The sequence below is a fragment of the Rhea americana genome, unplaced genomic scaffold (assembly GCF_003343005.1).
Source record: "Rhea americana isolate MKP2758 unplaced genomic scaffold, rheAme1 scaffold_189, whole genome shotgun sequence".
NCBI lineage: Eukaryota > Metazoa > Chordata > Aves > Rheiformes > Rheidae > Rhea > Rhea americana.
This window is the reverse complement of record NW_028186027.1, coordinates 636256-655975: the sequence shown is the minus strand read 5'-3', so window position 1 is coordinate 655975 and position 19720 is coordinate 636256. Positions and strand designations below refer to the sequence as shown.

At 39.8% G+C, this 19720-nt stretch overlaps 1 protein-coding gene across 1 annotated transcript in view; it reads left to right on the top strand.

Moving 5' to 3' along the window:
• The first annotated feature begins 6 nt into the window (after positions 1-6).
• Positions 7-19720, top strand: part of ILRUN (inflammation and lipid regulator with UBA-like and NBR1-like domains) — a 24860-nt gene continuing 5146 nt past the window's right edge. Inside the window, exons 1-3 of the mRNA XM_085302225.1 lie at positions 7-233; positions 14279-14433; positions 18299-18496. Coding sequence (XP_085158351.1) covers positions 169-233; positions 14279-14433; positions 18299-18496 — 418 coding nt within the window. The 5' untranslated portion in view covers positions 7-168. The remainder of the gene's footprint in view (positions 234-14278; positions 14434-18298; positions 18497-19720) is intronic.

Here is a 19720-nt window from a genome sequence, read left to right as displayed (position 1 = left end):
GGCAGAGCCGAGGAGGAAAACAGCAGGACGGGACCGAGGAGGCTCCGAGTCCCGACGCGGGCCGGGGCACGGTGCTTTGCCTCCTCCGGCCCCCGGGGACAAAGGGCTGCGGGCTGTTAAAAAGTGACTAATGGAGAGCGAAGGAGGGGGGGTCGGGGGAGGCAGGTGATGCAGCGGACCGAGGAGCTCCTGAAGGGCGCTTTCTCTGCAGGGCGGGAGGAGAAACCGCGCTGGTGAGTTCAGGGGCGGACTGTGGTGCCTGGCACCTAAAGCAGCCCTCGGCAGGAGGGAAAATTTGTAGCAGAAAAGGCTGCTTGAAAGTCTTGGAGCTACCACGATCTCCATGTGAAAGTTGCCCAKGCGCTGGGTAAAACTTAAACGTCTGCTTGCAGGCTAGGTCTTTCTCTAAAACTCTGGCTTTTTCTTTTTCTTTTTTTTTCTTTTCTTCTGAAGGCTCTTTGCCACTGCCCTAGAAGAAAACATGTAATCGGGGAAGCTGCAACTCGAGGGAAAAATGTGGGAAAGGTGCAGCCTTTAATGGTGGAAAATAGAAACCAGGAGTGTTAGTGGTGGAGTTAGCCCAGTGGCTGAAAGAATGTCGTGAAACTGCTGTTGTCTGGGCTGTTGGGTTTGACTCGTTATCACCACTTACATCATGTAAACCATCTMTGAGAGTTTTGCTGATGTGTAGGGCATTGATCAAAATACAACCCTCTTGTTATCTTTGCATTTCTTCACTGTTAAAGGATGCACAAGAGTGAGATGTTTTCTATTACAGATATCATTAGCAGGGATTTCTTAGCTAATTTTAGTTGCTAGTTTTTCTTAATGGCGTAACATCAAATCCAGGAAGATCTAGTTTGAATTTTGGATTACAAGTGAAGGTCTTGATATCAACAGTTGGAAGAAACTTCTGTGTAATCATTGAACTAATAAGAGTCATAAGACAACTTTGTTACTTTTCCCCTTTCTTCTTTCYCTCCTCCTTTGATAGTTCTATATTAAGTTACATTGGCAATTTGTCTCTGCAGAGGGACTGAACTATTATAAAATACCATCCCAGGTTGATGTAGTATAAAGGAAGGTCTGGCTAGAGAAGTTGAGGAATTTTCTTTGGATAAGTGTTTTGCAGCAGAAGACCCTTTTAGACCTTGTGTTGTGTGTATTCATGTTCATGTAATATGAATAAACCTACCTGAACTACATATATTGCTTTCTAACATAATTCTGGCTTGATGTTCCTTGGGAGATATGAAAGCTTAACAGAGCTGTGCTAAGAATTTGAAAGTTACTAGCAAAGATACTATGTATAACCATAGTATTCCTGGTTTGTGTTAAATAACTCTCTGTTTCAGTAGTATTTTATTTTTTTTGAAGTAACAGTATCTTAAATGCAGTCTGATAACTCATGGGGGGTTTTTTAAAAATTTTACCTACAGTTGAAGAAAAGGTTAAAATTGGTCAAAACAGCTTTAGATTAGTTTCTGAACATCAGTGGCTAGACTTTGTTTCTGAAAACATAATAAAAGTTTTCAACTTTTTTTTTTAATGTTCATTGATAAATCTTGTAGATGGATTGGAGAGTGTAAAAAGGAAATTGTTAAATTGGTGTAATGTATAGAATAGTATATAAAAACAACTCGGGTGGTAGTATGAGCACTTTTAGAGTGGCTTGRAGAGGGTTTAGCTCTTCAACAGCATTGATATGAGTTAGGTGTGCTGGCAGGTGCTGCTAGTTTTCCTCCTGTGTTCTTGCCTGTGTGCTTCTTCCCTGACCTACAATATTGCTTGTTGTACCTGTTACTGTGCAGTTTGCAGTTCTGCTGCTGTGTGTCTGTCCTGTTCTCCAGCTTGTTAGTATGGCCTTTGGGATATCAGCCTGAACATACTAACCCTCTTCTCTGTCATTATAAAAAGCTGTGTTCAASACATGTTTTCCTTTTTTTGGAAACTCCTTTTGTTTGTCCTGTTGAGGGACATGATGGAAGTTACCTGTGAAATGCAAACTGCCCCCAGGTGATGATAGGCAGTGGCATGCTAGGTCTGATTTTTGGTTAGGTTCAGAATCTGCTATTGCCACTCTGTCCTGCAAATAATTTGTCTTGATGAGGCTATCGAGTGACCTTTTTCTTWGTTAAAAGTATAGCACTTATCTTCAATGATGACCCTTTCACTCCATATGTATCAGGATTAATGTTCATCTGCAGGAAATAGTGAGGGAGTTCACAGCAGAGGCAAGAGAAATGTGCTTRTTTGGTAGTCTGAATTCCTTATTTTAGCTCTCTTCATCCATGCTATTCTTGTCTATGAGTTAATTTAAAAAAAAAAAGTAAAGTTTTCCACTATAACTTTTTTCACAAGAGTGGCAAGTGTTCTTTGAGGATAATTATGTAGTAACCAGACCTCATGTACACACCTCCTTGTACATCTTTGAAATCTTGTGTGGTAAGTAATCTGAGCTGTAATGTGTTTTGAAAGAGTATTTCCAATAGTATCATTAGTAATTGTATTTAACATACTTAAATGAATTTGTAAGTCTACTGGAAGAGATGAATTATTTTAAAATTCAGGTAATTTAGGGAAAAGAACTAGTGCTAGACAGTGAAACAATAGAGACTTACTTGTAAGCAGCCTTTAAAAGGCTGTCCAGTTCTCCACTTTACCTACAGTTGCTCAATGCACTTTCTAACTATTTGGCAGGCTKAGGACAGTATTAAGAACCTGACAGCTGGTTTTATTAGCAATATTGCAAAAATGCTTTAGGTAGAATGTATGCATCCTAAGTTTCTGAGACTGTTCCTTGATCTTCAAGAAATACAGGTTAAACACTTCAGTGTGTTGTCTTTTTTTTCTGTTATTTGTTAAACAATTTCCTAGGCCTCTYTTTAATAACATATTGAATTCTGTGTTTGAACTGCTTTAATTTCTTAGCTTTCTGCTGTGGTACGTGAATGCAACTTTGTCCTTGCTGTGTGTCCTGGCTGTATATTCTTTAAAGGCAGTACGCATCATCCTGTTGTTGTGTGGTTTTTAGTTTTTGTTTGTTTTTTCCCTGAAGTTTTAAAGTGAGAGCTTGAGCTTTCACTTTTGGACTGTGGACTTTTTGCCTAGCACTGAAAGTTAACTGCTCCAAAAGATGTCTTGGCACTGAAATATTTCTCCCTGGAGAAGAAAACATAGGTAGTGTAGTTGGAGGGCATTTTGCTGCCATTGCATCTAGGATAAAATCCCCCCTCCATTAAATGGCATGCTTAACTATCCCTGTTGTGTTCCCTTCCCCCGCTCCAGATGTTATGTAATCCAAAAAAACCGGCTGTCGGCATGCTGAAGTACATCCAACACCATTGGTTTAAGGAGGGGGCTTAGTGGGCTGTTAGAAGTGATTTTTGTGGTAAAGTTAAGTTCTGGGTGTTGACAACAACTCTTCAGTGTTATGTGATAGCATGGCCAGAAACGTGCCTGAACTTGTCTGGAGTCAGTAATGTCTAACTCTATCTACATAAGAAACTCCCCTTGAAGAGGGTTTGTGTCAATGTTTTAAAACTTCAGAATATTTAGGCCAGACAGTTAATGCTGAATGAATCTGAACTGGAATCCCTACTAGCAAACTTTCCAATGCAAGAACAGGTGTGGATCCCTGGCTAGAAGGAAYCAGAGTATATTGAGCTTTCTGAAAGCACTAGCAAAACAAAAGTTTTTAAGTGAGTGCCTAGCACTTACTCTAATCCATACTGCTGATAACCAGTAAGTTTAAGAGCAGGGTAAACTTTACACACTTTTTTTTTTTAATATCTGGTTACAGTCTGCTTTGTAAAAGTCATTGAATTCTTCCTAAGTTGATGTGGAAACTGTGCTGCAACAAGGAAGAGCAATTTTTCTTAACTGGAGAGTCTGCCAGCTGTGGTAAGGGTGAGCGGTTGCAGAATAAAACTTAGAACTTCTTAAATTCTAGGAGAAAGTGAATTTGAGTTGAAGTAGCTAGTAATACTGGATTTGAAATACATATTTCAACACAATTGGCTGTGAAGGGATTCCTAACTTGGAAGGCTCACTTCAATGTACATATAATGCAGCAATTTACATGTAGTGTTTGTTTACGTTCTTTTTGCATTTCTAGTTTAAAAAAATCAGCTTTCTAAACAATTAAGTGGGCATGAAATCTAGTTGATTTTTTTTTCAAATAATGATGGTTTCTGTTGTGCATTTAAAATATTATAGCAAACAGKTTTTTTTGGTCTAGCTTTCTGGTCAAGCAAGGTATCTTTTAAGGTGGTCTTTTCATAAGACGGATTTGTTRTAGAGGAATCACTATTTTTGCTTAAAAGAATTTGCCTACAACATGGTTTAACTAGTACTCCAAGGATGAAGATGTGCATACAAATACTTATGAATTACCCTTCTACTTTATCTCTGAAAATACTGCAGAAATTTCCTATAAAAACCTTTTCTCTTACTAAATTTTGTAAGATGTAGGGCATTTCTGTAGGCATGAGTTGGGAGCTGATGTGAGGTAGGGATTAACTAGTTGTAGGGCTGATTTTTACATCAGAAATCTGCAATTCTCTCTCAGTAATGGAAATGTATCTAGTATTTCTGTGTAATTGTTTTATTAGTCTTGGAAAAAAGCTTCTGCCTTAAAAATAGATTTTTATCTCTATGGGTGTACTGTTTAGAATGTCCTTAATTCTCTGTATCAGAACCACCCCCTATATTGCCTAGAAGTGGATGCACTTGATCAGGAGTCTGAAGACATGTTTTAGCTAATAGCTTTTTTCATTGCTTTTGCTAAATGCTTAATTTCTGTTTTCTAGCACAGAAGAGATGATGATACTGTCAGTCTATCTGTGGRTGAATGCATATGTGTTAACATTTGATATTAGTGCTGGAGTATAGGCACACTACAGAGAAATACTTGAAATATATTTAAATATTAGAACAGCTGGACATACAGCATTTAGCATATAGACTCAAATCGAAAGGAGTCACTTATACATCATGTGTTTCTCATATCATCATATCCTGTATTTTCCCAGTAGTCCTGGTCTTGATGTTTAAACTTTGCAGGCATTTGCAGAACCACCCAAAAAGAAAAAAAGGCATTCAAATGTCCTCTAACACGCTRTTGGACTACTTTTCAAAAGAAGCTGTCTGAATGTGTCTGGAAGAACTTGGGTTTGAAATGCTCCATTTCAGAGCTCAAGCATAAACAGGTTACTGTATGGTGTCTAAAAGATACTATTACTTATGGGTAGTGGTCGTCATCTCTTAATTCAGTGTAATAAGCTTTCTGCCATTTACTGTAGTTAGAGTAAGCCCATACATAGAGCAAGTCATTATATGGTAACTTTTTTCTTTTTCCTTCAAATAGTTGTGTGTTCTGCTCCAAAGATCAATGGAGTAAACATAAGCGTAAGGCAAATATAAGGATGTACAAAGTCAGACTATGCAGCCGTAAAGTTTTAAGCGTTACCCATCAGGACATGAATATTGAGATGGAATGTGCAGTCTTAGCTGCATCTGTCTGCACTATCAAACTTTTTATCATGTGGTTTTATCAAAAGCCAATTTATCAACACTGTATTGTTTGGTCTGGTGGAGGGGTTCACTTATAGTTAACTGCTGCCATTAAAATATATGCGTTTTATTCCAACTCTTTCTTCAACACCAGCAAAATCCCAAGAATTTGGCTGATCTCTTGTATAAAATCAGTGATTTCATTCTACTTTTATAATATTCTTTGGATGCAAATATACCCTTCTGTTATTGAGTAAATACTTCCAATTATAGATCTAATATGTTGTTAAGACTTGTATCTGTTGTACATGTCTTGTGGAAAATTCTGTTACTGAGGTTTACATCAAGACATTTCCCTCCCCCCCCAATTTGGAGATCTTGAATGAAGAGTGAGTTACTTGGTTTCTAAGATTTCCTCTGTTTGAAGGCAGAGCAGTGTTGAAGATGTCCAGTAAACTAACCAACTGCTATCAGAGAGAATTCTGTCTGGTGAAAATTTGATGTTTTATTGCAGTATGCTAGAATTCAGAGATTAAAGTGGGCTATTTGGTCACCTGCTCCATTTCCTTTAGTCTCTATTGGCTGGTCAGCTGTTGGCAATTGCTTCTTACAAAAAAATGTATTTTTCGAATAGTYCTGCAAGGGCTCCAAAGGTTTATGCCATCACAGGTAGGGAGTTGTGATATGTGTGCTTTACCTTAGAAGAGTTCACGGATCCCTGCTGTCCATGTTTTGTCTGCTCTTTGTCTCAGTCAGTGGGACTTCTGTCACTTCCCTTTTGCTAATCCACATTCTGATTAATCTGAGGAAAACTTCCCCAGCGCCTTGTATAAATCTCAAGCTTAATCTCAGCACTTCTTTCCTTCTGAGAGGATTGTGGGGGGAATCTCAAGTTCTTGGATCATGGAGGAGGCAGGAAACCTGAGACAAAATGAGCTTTTAAGTAAATCCTCCTTCTTCCATGCAAACTTCTTTGGGTGAGTTGAGAGCTTATCCATGTATCTASGAAGGAAGTGATGGTGGGGAAGTCATATTTGCTTTTCTTTTTACTATATAGTATGTCTGGTGTTATTTATGCACCTCAATAAATAGCAAATGTTTTAATGTGACTCTAGTTAGATTAATACTTGCAGATTGTATCCAGCTGAACCTTAATATAGTGAGGGAGGTGGAGCACTAGCTTTAAGAAATCATTTAAGATTTTGAAAAAGTTAAGCAGGTAGTACAGAATGGGAAAGATGATGATTTAAATATGAAGGCATTTTTACTCTAAAACTACTGATGAACTGCTATCCTTACAGGCGGAAAAGAGTCCATTCCAAAATCCATTCTGGTTAACTTAAAGCACAGAGGATGTCTTAGGACATGTTAACTATTGTAGCATTGCATCTGTGGTGTCCACAACTTTCCCTTGATGCTACTACAATAATGAAACTATAGCATAAGTTAACCAATCAAAAGATATTTCCTTGGACAGCTTTTATTCAGTTTGTTTAAAAAAAAAAAAAAAAATCTCTCTTCTCCAGGATATCTCAAATAGTTGACCTGGTTATTCTGAGGAAAAGATTGACTTACATTAATTGTATTTTTAACTATAAATTATAATTAAATTATGCTGTACTCTTGAGTTGCAGAACTTAAAAACTGGGTGCACGTGGTATGGAAACGTAAGCAGACAACTGTAACAGAAGGAATTGAGTACAATATAATTTTAGTCCAGCTGGACTGCCTTACGTGCCTGAACTTGTTCTCGGACAATTTCTGTAGCTTAATCCCCCTTTACTTTAATGCAGACAATTATAGATTGGTGACATAGTTTATACTGAGGAATTAGTAGTTACTAGAATCTTTTGTGTACTGGCAGCTCTTGATTACTTTCCACTGTGAAGAGCTTGATGCCTATTTTGAATGGCAGCGAGTAGAGAGCAACTCCTACTGTGACATTCTCAAAATATTTTACCCCACACTTAAAGCTCCTGACCACCTGCTTTACGAGGGTTCAGCTGCTGGGGATGGCTGTGCGGGCTTATGCTCGTAACAGCCTCGTAGTATTGATTCTGTCATCAAGACTGGCTGCCATTGTTTGGAAGAGACAATGCTCAGCCAAGCGCAGTGGCTGTGCTAATGGTTACGTTATCAATGTGTTCGTTTGTACGTACATAAAAGCCTCTTAAAGGAAAGTGATTTTTCTTTGGTGGTTTAGAGTGCAGCACTGAACATGGTGTACCTCTTCTGTGGGTTCTCAGTTTCTTTCCTTGTGCGGTCACTGTACAGATTGCAACGTTGCTTCTCATCGCTGCAGGTCTCTGTTCATCCTGGAATATCCTGTTTGTATTTTGGACCTGGCTGTGTGCAACTGAGGCACTGAAATGWTTTTTGTGGATTCGTGTAAGAGAATGCATAAGCTTCAAATTAGACAATGTTTGTCTTTTCTCCTTCAGCTGTGTAAGTTTAGCTTACAGCTTTCGACTTCCCTCATTGGTCCTTTTGGCTCATCTAAAGTCTTATAATGTAGTTCCTCAAACTCATGGTTTTGTGTAAGAGAGGTCAAGAATGAAGATACCTGATATGATTTTGGCGTTCAGAAAGTGTCTGTTGAAAGCCATTCACTGATTAAAATTTCCAGTCCTTCAAATCATCTTGAGACTTTCCACTTAATTGCCACGTGCCATTTCTATTGAAAATGTTTGTGTCGAAAACTCTAGGTGAGAGTGCTTCCGTGTGGTGTAATGAATGCCTTTCCTGCATCATCTTCCCTCTCCCCTCCAGTAATCTCCAGCTTTCTCTAGAACTGAGGCATCTCCTACCTCAGAAGCAACACGATACCTATTCAAGATCTCCCAGCTCATACTACTGTCGTTCACGTCCCCAATAACTGAGGCAAATAAAATCCAAAGATGATACTGGACWTTAAGCATATCAGTAGCGGAGCAGAAGAGTGTACTGAGGATTGACTCACTAGGAAGCGTTCCATATACATTTTTAGTCTCTCCCACCTTTATCATGTAGTGATGTTCCATTTTTTCAGGAGTGAGAATTTATGCATATGCTGTACTTTCTCCCCTTGCACATTTCTTTCTGTTCTTAACAGTGGACACCTTATGGAGTATTATGGTGCCTGGTTACATAATGGATTTGGAGAATGGGGGGGAATCTGTAAAGACTGAGGATTCAGTTATGGAAGAATAGTGTTCTATGTAAAATATTATATTCTTGAGATTTCACTGTTCTCTGCTATTACTGCTGCTTTTTCTGCATTACGTGTTTGCAGAAGGATAGCACCTGAGTTATTGTCATGATAAGTATTCTACCATATGTGAGTATCAAGGATATACAATACTCACTGTACATTGGACGTTTGCCTGTCTTTAAAGTGAGAGCTCTGTGGAAAGCCACAGAAGGGGAGAAATGTAATTTGGCATTCACTTTCTTAATTTGTCAGTGTTTTCTACTTGATTTAATAAACATCCTCAGCTTACTGTGTGTATAGTTTAAAGGCTATATCCTGTGTAAAATTCTGAATTGAGGGCTACGAACTGTGTGTGGCTAAATGGATATTCCACTGCAAAGCGTAGCCTTGTTTTCGTTCCTGATAGGTGAGGAAGGTAAGAGCACTAGAAACCTTTCATCCCTGTTTTAGCTAGTGATAGGTGTTGTAGCTGTAGGAAGAGGGAGGAACCAATAAGAACAAAATTTGCATACTGTAGTTTCAACTTAAACAGTCTCTTTGGTTTGGATTTTGTAGGCTCTTTTATCAGAGATTAGCAAAGAATTTGACAACAAATGAAAAATTACAGGCATCCTATAACATAATTAAAACTTTAATCATTATTTTCTATTGTAAGTATTACTTTTGGAGAATTCTTACATTCCACAACAAATGCATTAGAAAATTTTATCTTTTCAAATTAGCCTTCACATCATAAGGGTGTTTTTTTCTTCCTGTGGTTAGATCTTGAAGCTGCTGGATTGAAAACAAAACAAAATACTATTCTGTGCGTGGTGGTTGGCAGGAGAGGTATTATGTGAAGGCTATCGTTGCTGGACAATACATGATTCTTCCAATTCATTTTCCCTCTACCTGTTTTGAAAATACTTATTTGGCAGGATTCTAATGTCCCTTGTATATTAGAATTGCCTATATTTGTTGCTTTATTTCCAAGATGCTCAAGTCATATGGAGGAATGATGGAGGTATGTTGAAAGAGTTGTACCTTTTATTGGCTACAGAAGGATTAAGTATCGTGCATATGTTCTACTTAGCATAACGCTGTAGTAAGCTGGTTCTGTGCCTCAGTTTCTTCATTCTGATAACAAGGAATCTAATTCCGTTACTACCAAAAATATTTCCAGTTACCCCATGTGTGTAGATCCAATGCAATGCTTTTCTCTTTTATGTTTTCCACAGCAGTTAGGTTGTAGAAAGTAGCTTCTAGTTTGTGAATTGATTTGGAAAGTTTTTTTTCTTTCGAATATACTGTGACCTACTTAATTGAGAGTAATTACTGTCTAAATATATTGGTTTAGCATAACAAGAGGCTATCTGGAAAAAGAAAAAAAACTAGAAGGGAAAGAATGGCTCAAGATAAACCACCTCTTTGCAAACACTTAAGAGTTGTTAAGGGACATCTCCAGAGCTATTAGCAGAGAAGTTTTAACTTCACTATTGTAATCTAGCTCCTGAGGATTGAAACAGAGCAGCTGAGCAAAAGAATAGATCTAAAAAGGAACACTTTCTCTGGATCTGCAGGTGGTAGCATTTTGTTGAAGAAACACTTGATACATAAGTCATTGTGATGTCCTTGGAGAGGAAAGACTAGGATAGCCACAGTTTGATAGGAGGGATTTGGTTGATACTATGGAGCTATAATGTTTATCTTTTATCTTCCTTCCCCTCCCTCAACCTCCCTTCACAAAATATTACTCTTATGGCTAAGATTGAATGCTACTTAGATTTAAACAGGCCTACTGTTCAATGTAGTGACTTCTGATTGCAGGCCTTTCTTCAGAAGTTTGAGGCCAAATCCTGTCAGACCTGCTTTATAAGTATGGTTGAGCCACAAAGTATTGCAGGCCATGTCTGCTGTAAAAATGGAAAATTGCTTAATTTAGGAAAGGTAAGCAGGGCCTAACACCTGAAGGGCTGTGCTGAGACAGAGGTATGGCTGTCCCTGTAATTAGGATAGATCAGTCATGTAAATTACACTGGCTGAATTTGTCACACTCATTTTACAGTTTCAAAGTTGTTCAGTTTGTAGTAGTAATTTATCATACGTGGCAGAGAGCAAGTGAAGCTACTGAAAGCTGGCTGATCAGTAAAGTTGCAGGAGAGATTTAAAGCATAATGAGATGGCTTGGCAGGGCTGGCAAAATGAAACCGCTTTAGATGGAGCTGCTTTRGTGTGGTGCAAGTCATGCCTAGGAGGAGTAGAACCACGGGGGAGAGGCAGGGATGGATGTGTAAGCAGAAGCTTTTGGATGATAAGCCCTCCTTATCAGGTTTAACTTCTCATACCTGTCCCTAAAGCGTATGCTGTTGGTGCTAGGCAATTATATGTGGAGCATGACAGTGAAAGCCAAAACAAACAAACAAAAAAACTAAATTGGCAAATTTCAGGGCCTTGGCTATGTTTGACTGTGGAGGGACCTTCTTTCTTATTAAGGCTTGCATTTGGTTGCAAACTCCCATAATGTTGAACCTGTGATAGCAAGATGGTGGTAGGATGCATTTCATGTCAACTGCAAGCACCTGCAAATAATCAGGTTGCAAATATAGTCTTCCGAAAGTGTTACTCACCTTTCCAAAAGGAGGTGCTGCATTCAAACTAATACTTAGGGATTTTGGAGGGGGGAATGGGAGGGTGGAAGGGGCAGAGCAGTGTCTCTTGGAAAGAGCTTAAACAAAGCTTGCAGTGATATGTTGCTTTCTCTGCTGCTTGTGTAACCGGAGAACACGAGTTCACAGTGCGAGCGCTGCGGGGATCTCTTGCGGCAGAGCGGTGCCACGCAGCTATCTCTGGGGCCTGTCTGTCGGAGAACCTGAACTTCGGATTTGCTTTGTCATCCTGACTCCGGCCCTCGCTGCTTTCAATTTCTCTTTAGTTTCTGGAAGCTTCCTTGTAAATCTCTAGTGGGAAGGCCAAGGTATGTCCAGATCAACAAAAGGGCTCCCTCACCCCCAGCAAAACCTGCTTGTTCACCAAAAGGGCGAGAGTGGGARGGGAGGGTTTGTGATACCTGATCCCAGAAGGGTGGCAGATCTGCTTTTCAGCAGGTATTCTTCTTTAGTTAGATTTTAACTAAATGCTGCAGTGGACTGGAGTTGTTTCCCAATGGCAAAGCAAGCAATGAAATATGACACAGGGAGGGGAAGAGAGTTGGCAGAGGGCCTATGTGCACAAATAGCCCACTACCTTTTGAAGCATATTTACAGCCAAGCAAACAAAAAAGTGCAGACTGCCACACAAAGAATTACAGTAGAAAATTTCCCCTTGCAACTTTAATGTTTTCTTTCTTAGTGTAAATAAAATATTGTTACTGCTTATCCCAGAATCATGACATGTGAGATGATGTGCAATATTTGGAAGTGGATTAATGTAATGGTGAATTAGGAAGGGAAAGAGCTGTCTTTTGTCACTGGATTGTTGTAATAGAGGGAAGAAATTGTAGTGAAAAGTGAACTCTGGATTGTAGTGTTAACTGGTTGAGTGAACAGGAGTCTCCTGGCACGGCCCCACTGTGAGTTATGTAAATCTTGTGCAGTGTATAAGCAACAGGCGGTTGGTGACGTAAAACTAAGCATTTGTCTCTATTTATTGGCTAATGTGACATGCACCCTTCCTGTAGCATTTGACTGAGCTGGCTGTATTAAATATAGCCCTGACACTCCTGGAAAATGCCAAGAGCTGAATAATGTCTTCTAGTCTGAAATTTATTGTTCTAAAGGTAAAAGTCTTACATGGTGGCTCTTGGGTTTCATCTTAGGCTCAAAGTCCRCGCCGTGATAATGGCAGAGGTTTCACTATAAGTCTTAATTTGCTGAATTCAGCAGTCGCGCTAGCTGTGTTGTGCAGAACATTCCTCCGGTGCCTCCTAATGCATTGGATATGTTTGGGGAGACTTACCAGGATGTCAGTGGCTCCCACAGTTAATGCAGTGTGATTATCTTCTGTCAGTGGTGATGGATTACCAAACTGATACGTCTGTTTTTAGGTCCTCTTCCTTCCATCCTAGRTGGCTCGCAGATCTGCCTGATAGTGCCATTACCCTCTTTGACCTGAGCTCCAGTGTTACTAGTTACTAGTCTTTGGGTCTCCTGTATTTTCTGCAAGGAAAAATCTGTGGTATTTCTCCAAGGCAGTTCTGTTTTTACACAGGATATGTCTGATTTTTTTTTTTCTTCTTTGAACACTGTAGGGATTGAACAGGAGGCAGTTGGTTTGCTCACCGTTCCAAGCCCCTTTCCAGCTGGCAAGTTATCCAAAAGCCCTATGTTTGCTCTTTCTCAGGGTCATGCTGCAAATGTTTCTCTTGCTTCACCTTGGCTTTTTTGGCTTCAGCTTAGACACAGGACACTCCACCAGACAATATCAACCCTCAATAAATCCTCTTATGCCTATAGTGTGGCTTCTGACTGGCCTTGTGCATGGCTTTGTTTTAGGGTTGTTTTTTTCTGGGGCGTGGATGGGGGAGGTGGGGTGGGAGGGATTCCTTTCCTTTCTTGCTCGAAAAGGAAGCCTAACTATTTGTAGGCAAGAATACAAGCCAGTTGTTATGCCCGTTGCTTCTGGTGAGATTTTATTCATCTTTTCTCACAGCATCTACTTACAACATGTAAATTTAGGGCCACAACCTCAGACATGCATAAACAGAAGAACTGCATGACTTGCCAAATGCTTATATAATAACTTAATAGTATATTGTGGAACAACAGCTAAAACTCATGAATCTGCTTCCTGTTTGACTGCTCCTCTTCTGAAATTAATTATCATGAGCTTCAGCTACCCCATGTCTCAATCAATAGCATTTGTGGGTCACTGAATAACTTGATATATCCTRGGCTTCCAACATCATTTGTCTTTATACAATAAGAACTTTTGTCTGAGGTGGTTTATAAGTTTCTTTAAGCTGTGACTATCTAGAGTTGAGCAGGCACTTAATGGTTAATAAATAGTCATAGAGTATCCATAGCTCATGCATGGCCGTATGTTTCAAAAGCAGCAGAGCTTGAGGTCTTATCCATAGCAACTGATGCACCTTTGGCCTTGAGAATTATCGAGTGTTCTTTGTGTTTTGTTCATCCTGTGCTCCTTCGGACCTTTTGTGCCAAAATAAAACAAAGATTCAGTTTACTTGAAGTTATCTTTAGGAAACAAGGCCTGTATAAAGAAACAGCACTGTTGTTTACATACTGCTGCATAGCCGTTCCCTCAATGTCTCTTGAACTTCTTGGCAAACTTCATAAGAAGCTAACAGGGTAGAAGCCTCAAACTGAATTACAAGGTTTTTCAATKAAAATAGGAAGCTGAGTAGCAAAGTGTTTCAAAATATTGTCTCTACCAAGTAAAAGTCTGGTTTGAGCTCAGTTATCTTGGAGGATTCACTTATGATAGAGACAAAAACTTTAGAGAGATGTGAGCAGCAGGTCTAATACAGTATGAGTAACATTTTTTGCCTACCTGTTTAGGGCAAAACACATAAACTTGTGCAAAGGACCTTGACCCCACTTGTCSTTAAAGTTGTGTTTTTATTTACCTGCTTTCTAGGAATCTACAAGCAGCCATTGGAGCCTACTATGATTTTGAGAGCCCAAATATCAATGTTCCCTCCATGTCCTTTGTTGAAGATGTCACCATAGGAGAAGGAGAGTCCATCCCTCCTGACACCCAGTTTACAAAAACATGGAGGATACAAAACACAGGTAAGTCTTTTAGACTAGCTAAACCCATGTCATACGTATTATTTGATAAAGATGGCATGTCCACTGCAAGAGATGCTACGTTGAGGAAGGAGATTTGTGTGCGCTTTAAGCTGGTATTGAGCAGCCTTGTTACTGAGGTAGGCTGCCAATCTATGCAGATTCCCTTTTGTGTCAGCACAAATGTTTTGTGTCTAGATGTGCAGCTTGGTCAGTCTTCTAATCTTGTTTCCACGTGCTGTCATATTAACAAACTCTAGGAAGCTTCTTTAGCGAGAGACGGGTAAAGAGAAAATGCAGTACAGGTCAACCTTTTATGGAAACTGAATTTAAGAATAGATTAAGAATCCTGAACTAGTCATGTTTCTGATCACTTGACAAACAAATGGGGTAACTTAAGTCTGCAGAGAGCTCCCTTTTAATCTCAGTCTTCTAGCTTATGAGCAGCCTGTATGTTATAACCACTCTTTGTCACCATTTTTCTGAATGTCTCCATCACTTGGTAGTTGTGCTCTCTGTAGAACTGTGTTCTTTGTGACAGAGACAGTAATGCAATGATCTAACTGAGAAGAAGAGATGACTCTGCAAGGGTAACGTGGCAGGTACCCTTTACTTCTAATACGCTTAGAACAGAAGTGCTTGTTCATGTTTTGGGAGGATGCAAGGCTGGAGAGACCACGTTCCAATATGAGATAAGTCAAAACAGTGACCGTAATTCAGGAAGTGAGACTAGGCAAAATACATTCTYAGTATTTAATTTGTTGGGGTGTACTTAGAGGAAAAATATAAGATCTGTGAATGCAAAGGGAAATACCTTGTTCTCAAGTGTTATAATGACAGGATGTTGCATGAATATTTAACGTGCGTGTCTGAATTTAATTGACCTGCCGACATTTTTGTAAAGAAGAATGATAGCACAACAAGGTTTAATATCATGAATCATCATGAGTAAACTGCAGGTGTGTTAATATTTTTACTTGTAAATAGCTGGAGTGCTTGAGTACTGTACGGATTTAGGCTAAATATCATTGTAACACTAAAGCCATACTAAAAAACTAAAGGTATTTGATCAGTACATCAGAGGTAAGAAAAGATTACTTCCTCTTCCCTTCCTCCCCTCAGTGTGAGCCTTAATTTATAAAGACTGTATTCTAGAGAGAGAGAGAGAGCATAATTATTTCTTTTCACTTTTTCTATTTAGTTGAATGAGTGGGTATAGCTTACTCGAGCTCCAGTAATGTGCAAAACTGTCTGGCAAATATTTTAGAACTGTGCCTCAAATACAAGTCTTATAAATGTAGCAAATTTGACAGATCCTGTGTCTCCACTAGTAACATCGTAGTTTGTGTTTTGATTACAGTTTTTGCTCCTTTCAGTCTCCTTCCTCTGTTGTTCCTCTTGTTGTCTTTACTGCATGGAAATCCAGCCTTAATTTAATATACTAGTTTTAGCAATCACAGCATCACGGAATGGTTGAGGTTGGAAGGGACCTGAAGATCATCTAGTCCAACCCACCCTGCCCTGAAAGGGTCACCTAGGCCATTTTGCGCAGGATGGCATCCAGGCGGGTTTTGAATATCTCCAAAGGAGGAGATATTTCACAGCCTCTCTGGGCAAGCTMTTCCAGGGCTCTGTCACCTGCMCAGAAGTGTTTCTTGTTTCATTGTTCTTGGAATGTTTGACCTCTTGAAATCTGAGTTTGACCTTCTGAATCTTCTAAATYGAAGAAAAGGAGTTAAAATTGACTTAGACATTCCAGGCAAGGCCAAAATTTGGTTTGGGTTCTGTGTGGGTTAAAGCTCAACTTAAGAAGTACATCTGTAGTCTAACATTGGTGCTGGGGGCCAAATCTTGTTAAAACCATGCTGTTGAGGCATGTTTTAGTTAAATCCAAATTTGCATATGATGTTATGACTGTGCATTTTAGGTAGGACCATGCTATTTTAAAACCATTTAAGGGTTTAATTGAGATACATTATCARACACTACAGTGTTTCCAGATAATATCTGTTTGTTAGGTAGATAACTGAAGTAAAGCCAAGGTTTTTAACAACACTACAGAAACCCTTGATTAAATGACTTCAGTTCTAGAACRCAAAATACCTGAGGCATGTCACTGAAGCATTTAGTGTCTGACGAGTATGGCAAGCAGAGCTTTTGAGAGATTGTCAGTTTTACGCATGCAAGCAATAAGCTAGTTTCAATCAGGTTTTCTTATRTGTTATTAAAAACTAATACCCTGCTGTAATACCTTCCAGGACTTTACTTGGCTTGTCTGCCAAAAGACCAGTTTGTATAGTAGGACTATTGCTGAAAGAGCAGCAGGATTTAACAGACTTATTTCCTCTTCCTACTCTACCCACAGCTGCTGCTGGCTTTGCAGGACAGTTACTACAATTTATCATCTCCTGAGAGATGCGTGTACTGAAATAGAATGACATAATCATCATTTCATTTTATAGGGTTTATCAGTTGCAGCACTCTAGGCACCTTGCAAGCCTAAAGCCATTAAAACTGATAAAAATCACATAAATTATTTAAACTAAACCGTGTTGCTGGGCTGCCAGGCCTTTCAGATGAGACTTCATACTCAACTCCCACACACTAGAGTGCGAGGTCAGTTAATCGCTCGGCTCCTCTTTCAGAAACCTCCCTATCTCAGTACTGTTTCCAACTGTGGCAACGTCCCCCATGCCAAATATCCCAGGTTGTTTATTCATATCRTGCTCTCTCTGCTAGATTTTAATTTCACACATCAGGACTTTATTAGAAAACCAGTTCCTGACATGTCTTCCCTGAAGTATGTACTCAGACTAAATTATTGGGCAAGCTATTGCAAAGGATGCCCTTTGAGGTAACCTTAGGTCAGATCAGCATCCACTGTCCTTGCCTCAGAATAGACTTAGAGCGGTTCCAAGCTTCTTGGTTCAGGCTTTCCTTAAGTGCTTCTACGAACCTTAAGCAAGCAGCACTGTCCCCAGAGTAATTGGCTCAGTCTTGAAACGTCAGGGCATATACAAATGAAAATTCTGTTGAACTGTTTTTTCATGAGTTTCTGAAAAACTTTCCTTTTYGTCTGTCCCAGTACTTGCTATCTTTGCTGGAAACTGCTGTGTTTACATCCAGTAACTGTTTTCTGTGTGTCTTCAGATAGCCAGCTCACACTGTCAGTCCTCGTATCTGCAGTCTAAACACTGGTCTTCACAAACAAAGCATATGTTCACCATTTCACCTTTGCATAGGGCTGGGAGAAGGGTTTAGTACAAGAGAGGGAAATAAATCTACTTAGAAAATGGTACTAGCTCCTCAATTATCATTCAAACTATTAGTGTCTCCTGAGACTGCCAAAAGACTGAAAAAGGAGCAACTCCCTGAAAGAATGTTTCCATCACTTTATATTAATAGCACGTATTTTGAAGTTGTAAGGCTCAGGAGCTGTAGGAAGGCAAAAAGGAATGAGGAAAAACTAGGTCTGGACCTCATTTTTATCTTTAGCGTTGCAGAAATATATGCGAGTATCAGTTTTACATTGATTTTTCTTTTCCTTTTTAGTTTTTCAGTTGTTACACTGTAACAGCTAGGGCTTTGAGGATTTTCTTACGTGAAGAAGAGCTGGAGATTATTCAAAGAGAAATAAGAATTCTCATGCTGGTTGCATAGTGAACCAGTTATGCCTTGTCTGAGAAATGTATTCTTCCACGTCCATTGCTGGCTTCCACATCCGCTGCTGGTTATGTACAGCTTGATATTCCTCTGACTATTCAACAGTTGCACAACTGTTTTAATAAGCATATTTTATCCCTTCTCATACAGACAGAAAGCTTTTCCTGGTGTGCTGTCATTAATTCTTTCTTCTGCTTAATCCTAGGGACAGAGGCGTGGCCCCCAGGCGTTTGTCTGAAGTATGTCGGGGGAGACCAGTTCGGCCATGTAAACATGGTGATGGTCAGGTCCCTGGAGCCCCAGGAAATTGCAGATGTCAGTGTTCAGATGTGCAGCCCCAGCACAGCAGGAATGTATCAGGGACAGTGGCGCATGTGCACTGCCACAGGACTCTATTACGGAGGTGAGTGCTTCCCTTTCTGTTCCTTCAGGCTCTTCTTCATAACACTCCCATTGTAGACAAAATAGCTGCTCCTGCTGGGCCTTGCAGACGCTCTCCTGATGTCTAAACGATAATTTAGCCGTACACTGTGCTTGTGTGACTTACTGCAATGGCTGTTGACAGGTTACTACCCTCTGCAAAGATACAGCTGACTCTGAAAGTCCTTGGTTTCCATTCTGTAAGTGCTGTGCTCTAAAGATCTGATGGCAGGTGCCCACTGTGTTTAAACCTAAAGGACACAAAATGTGTGTTCTGTAAGCTTTGACCAAGAGCAGAAGGCAAAGTCTGCCAGCTCTGAGACTAAATATAGAAAATAGAATAGAGAAAACATTGTGAGCTTTGTTTTCTTGGTCAGCACAGGTTTGTTTTCTAAACTCTGGAACAAATTGCAGATTATACAAAGCTCTGGAGAATAAAAGGACTTGCACGGTTCTCCTTGAGACTCTTACCCAGTCAGTCCTTGTCAAGATTCCTTCAGAGCTACCAGTGCTGAACATGGGGAACTAAATACAGACCTAAGAACTTTTCAAGTGATGAAATCCCCGTCCAAGAAGTTTGGTTAGAAGTGGCCCAGGTTCTAATACTTGGTGTGTTTATTGTAAAAAGTTTTTTTTTTTTATATAACTCTGTTTAAAAATCACTGTATGATATGTTGTGTAGTGCCTCAGCCTGAACCCACCAATATCTTTGTTCATTTGCAGTATTGCAATAATTTCTAGCCAGCTTTTATACTGAAAACATCTTTGACTGTTTTGGCAGTTGGGAGTATCCTGAGAACATAGATTTGAATGAGAAATATTAACACTGAGTCAAAAATAACTCTTTGCTCAGAAGTATGTGCTGCTTTGGTGGATTTGAAAGACTCTTCAGTGTTGAAAGTGGATGTAAYTTGTCCCTGAAATAAGAGTGTAAATGCTCTGTGTGGGTTGGAAGGCCAGTTCAACTAGCTTTGCCTGACATGGGCCCATGTGCGTATAAAACCAGGGCTTTCGCAGATAATGGCGAAGAAGTGGTTTAAGATCAGTATTCCTAAGTTACACGTTTTGAAAGAAAACATCCACAAGTTAAAATCTGTTTGGCCGCTGGGCTTGGCGTTACGGGTGCGTCCCCTGCGGCGCAGCCACGTCTCCGTGCCTTGTATCCCCGCGGTTAGCTGCCTTAGGGCCCGGCGAGCGGCTCCGGCTG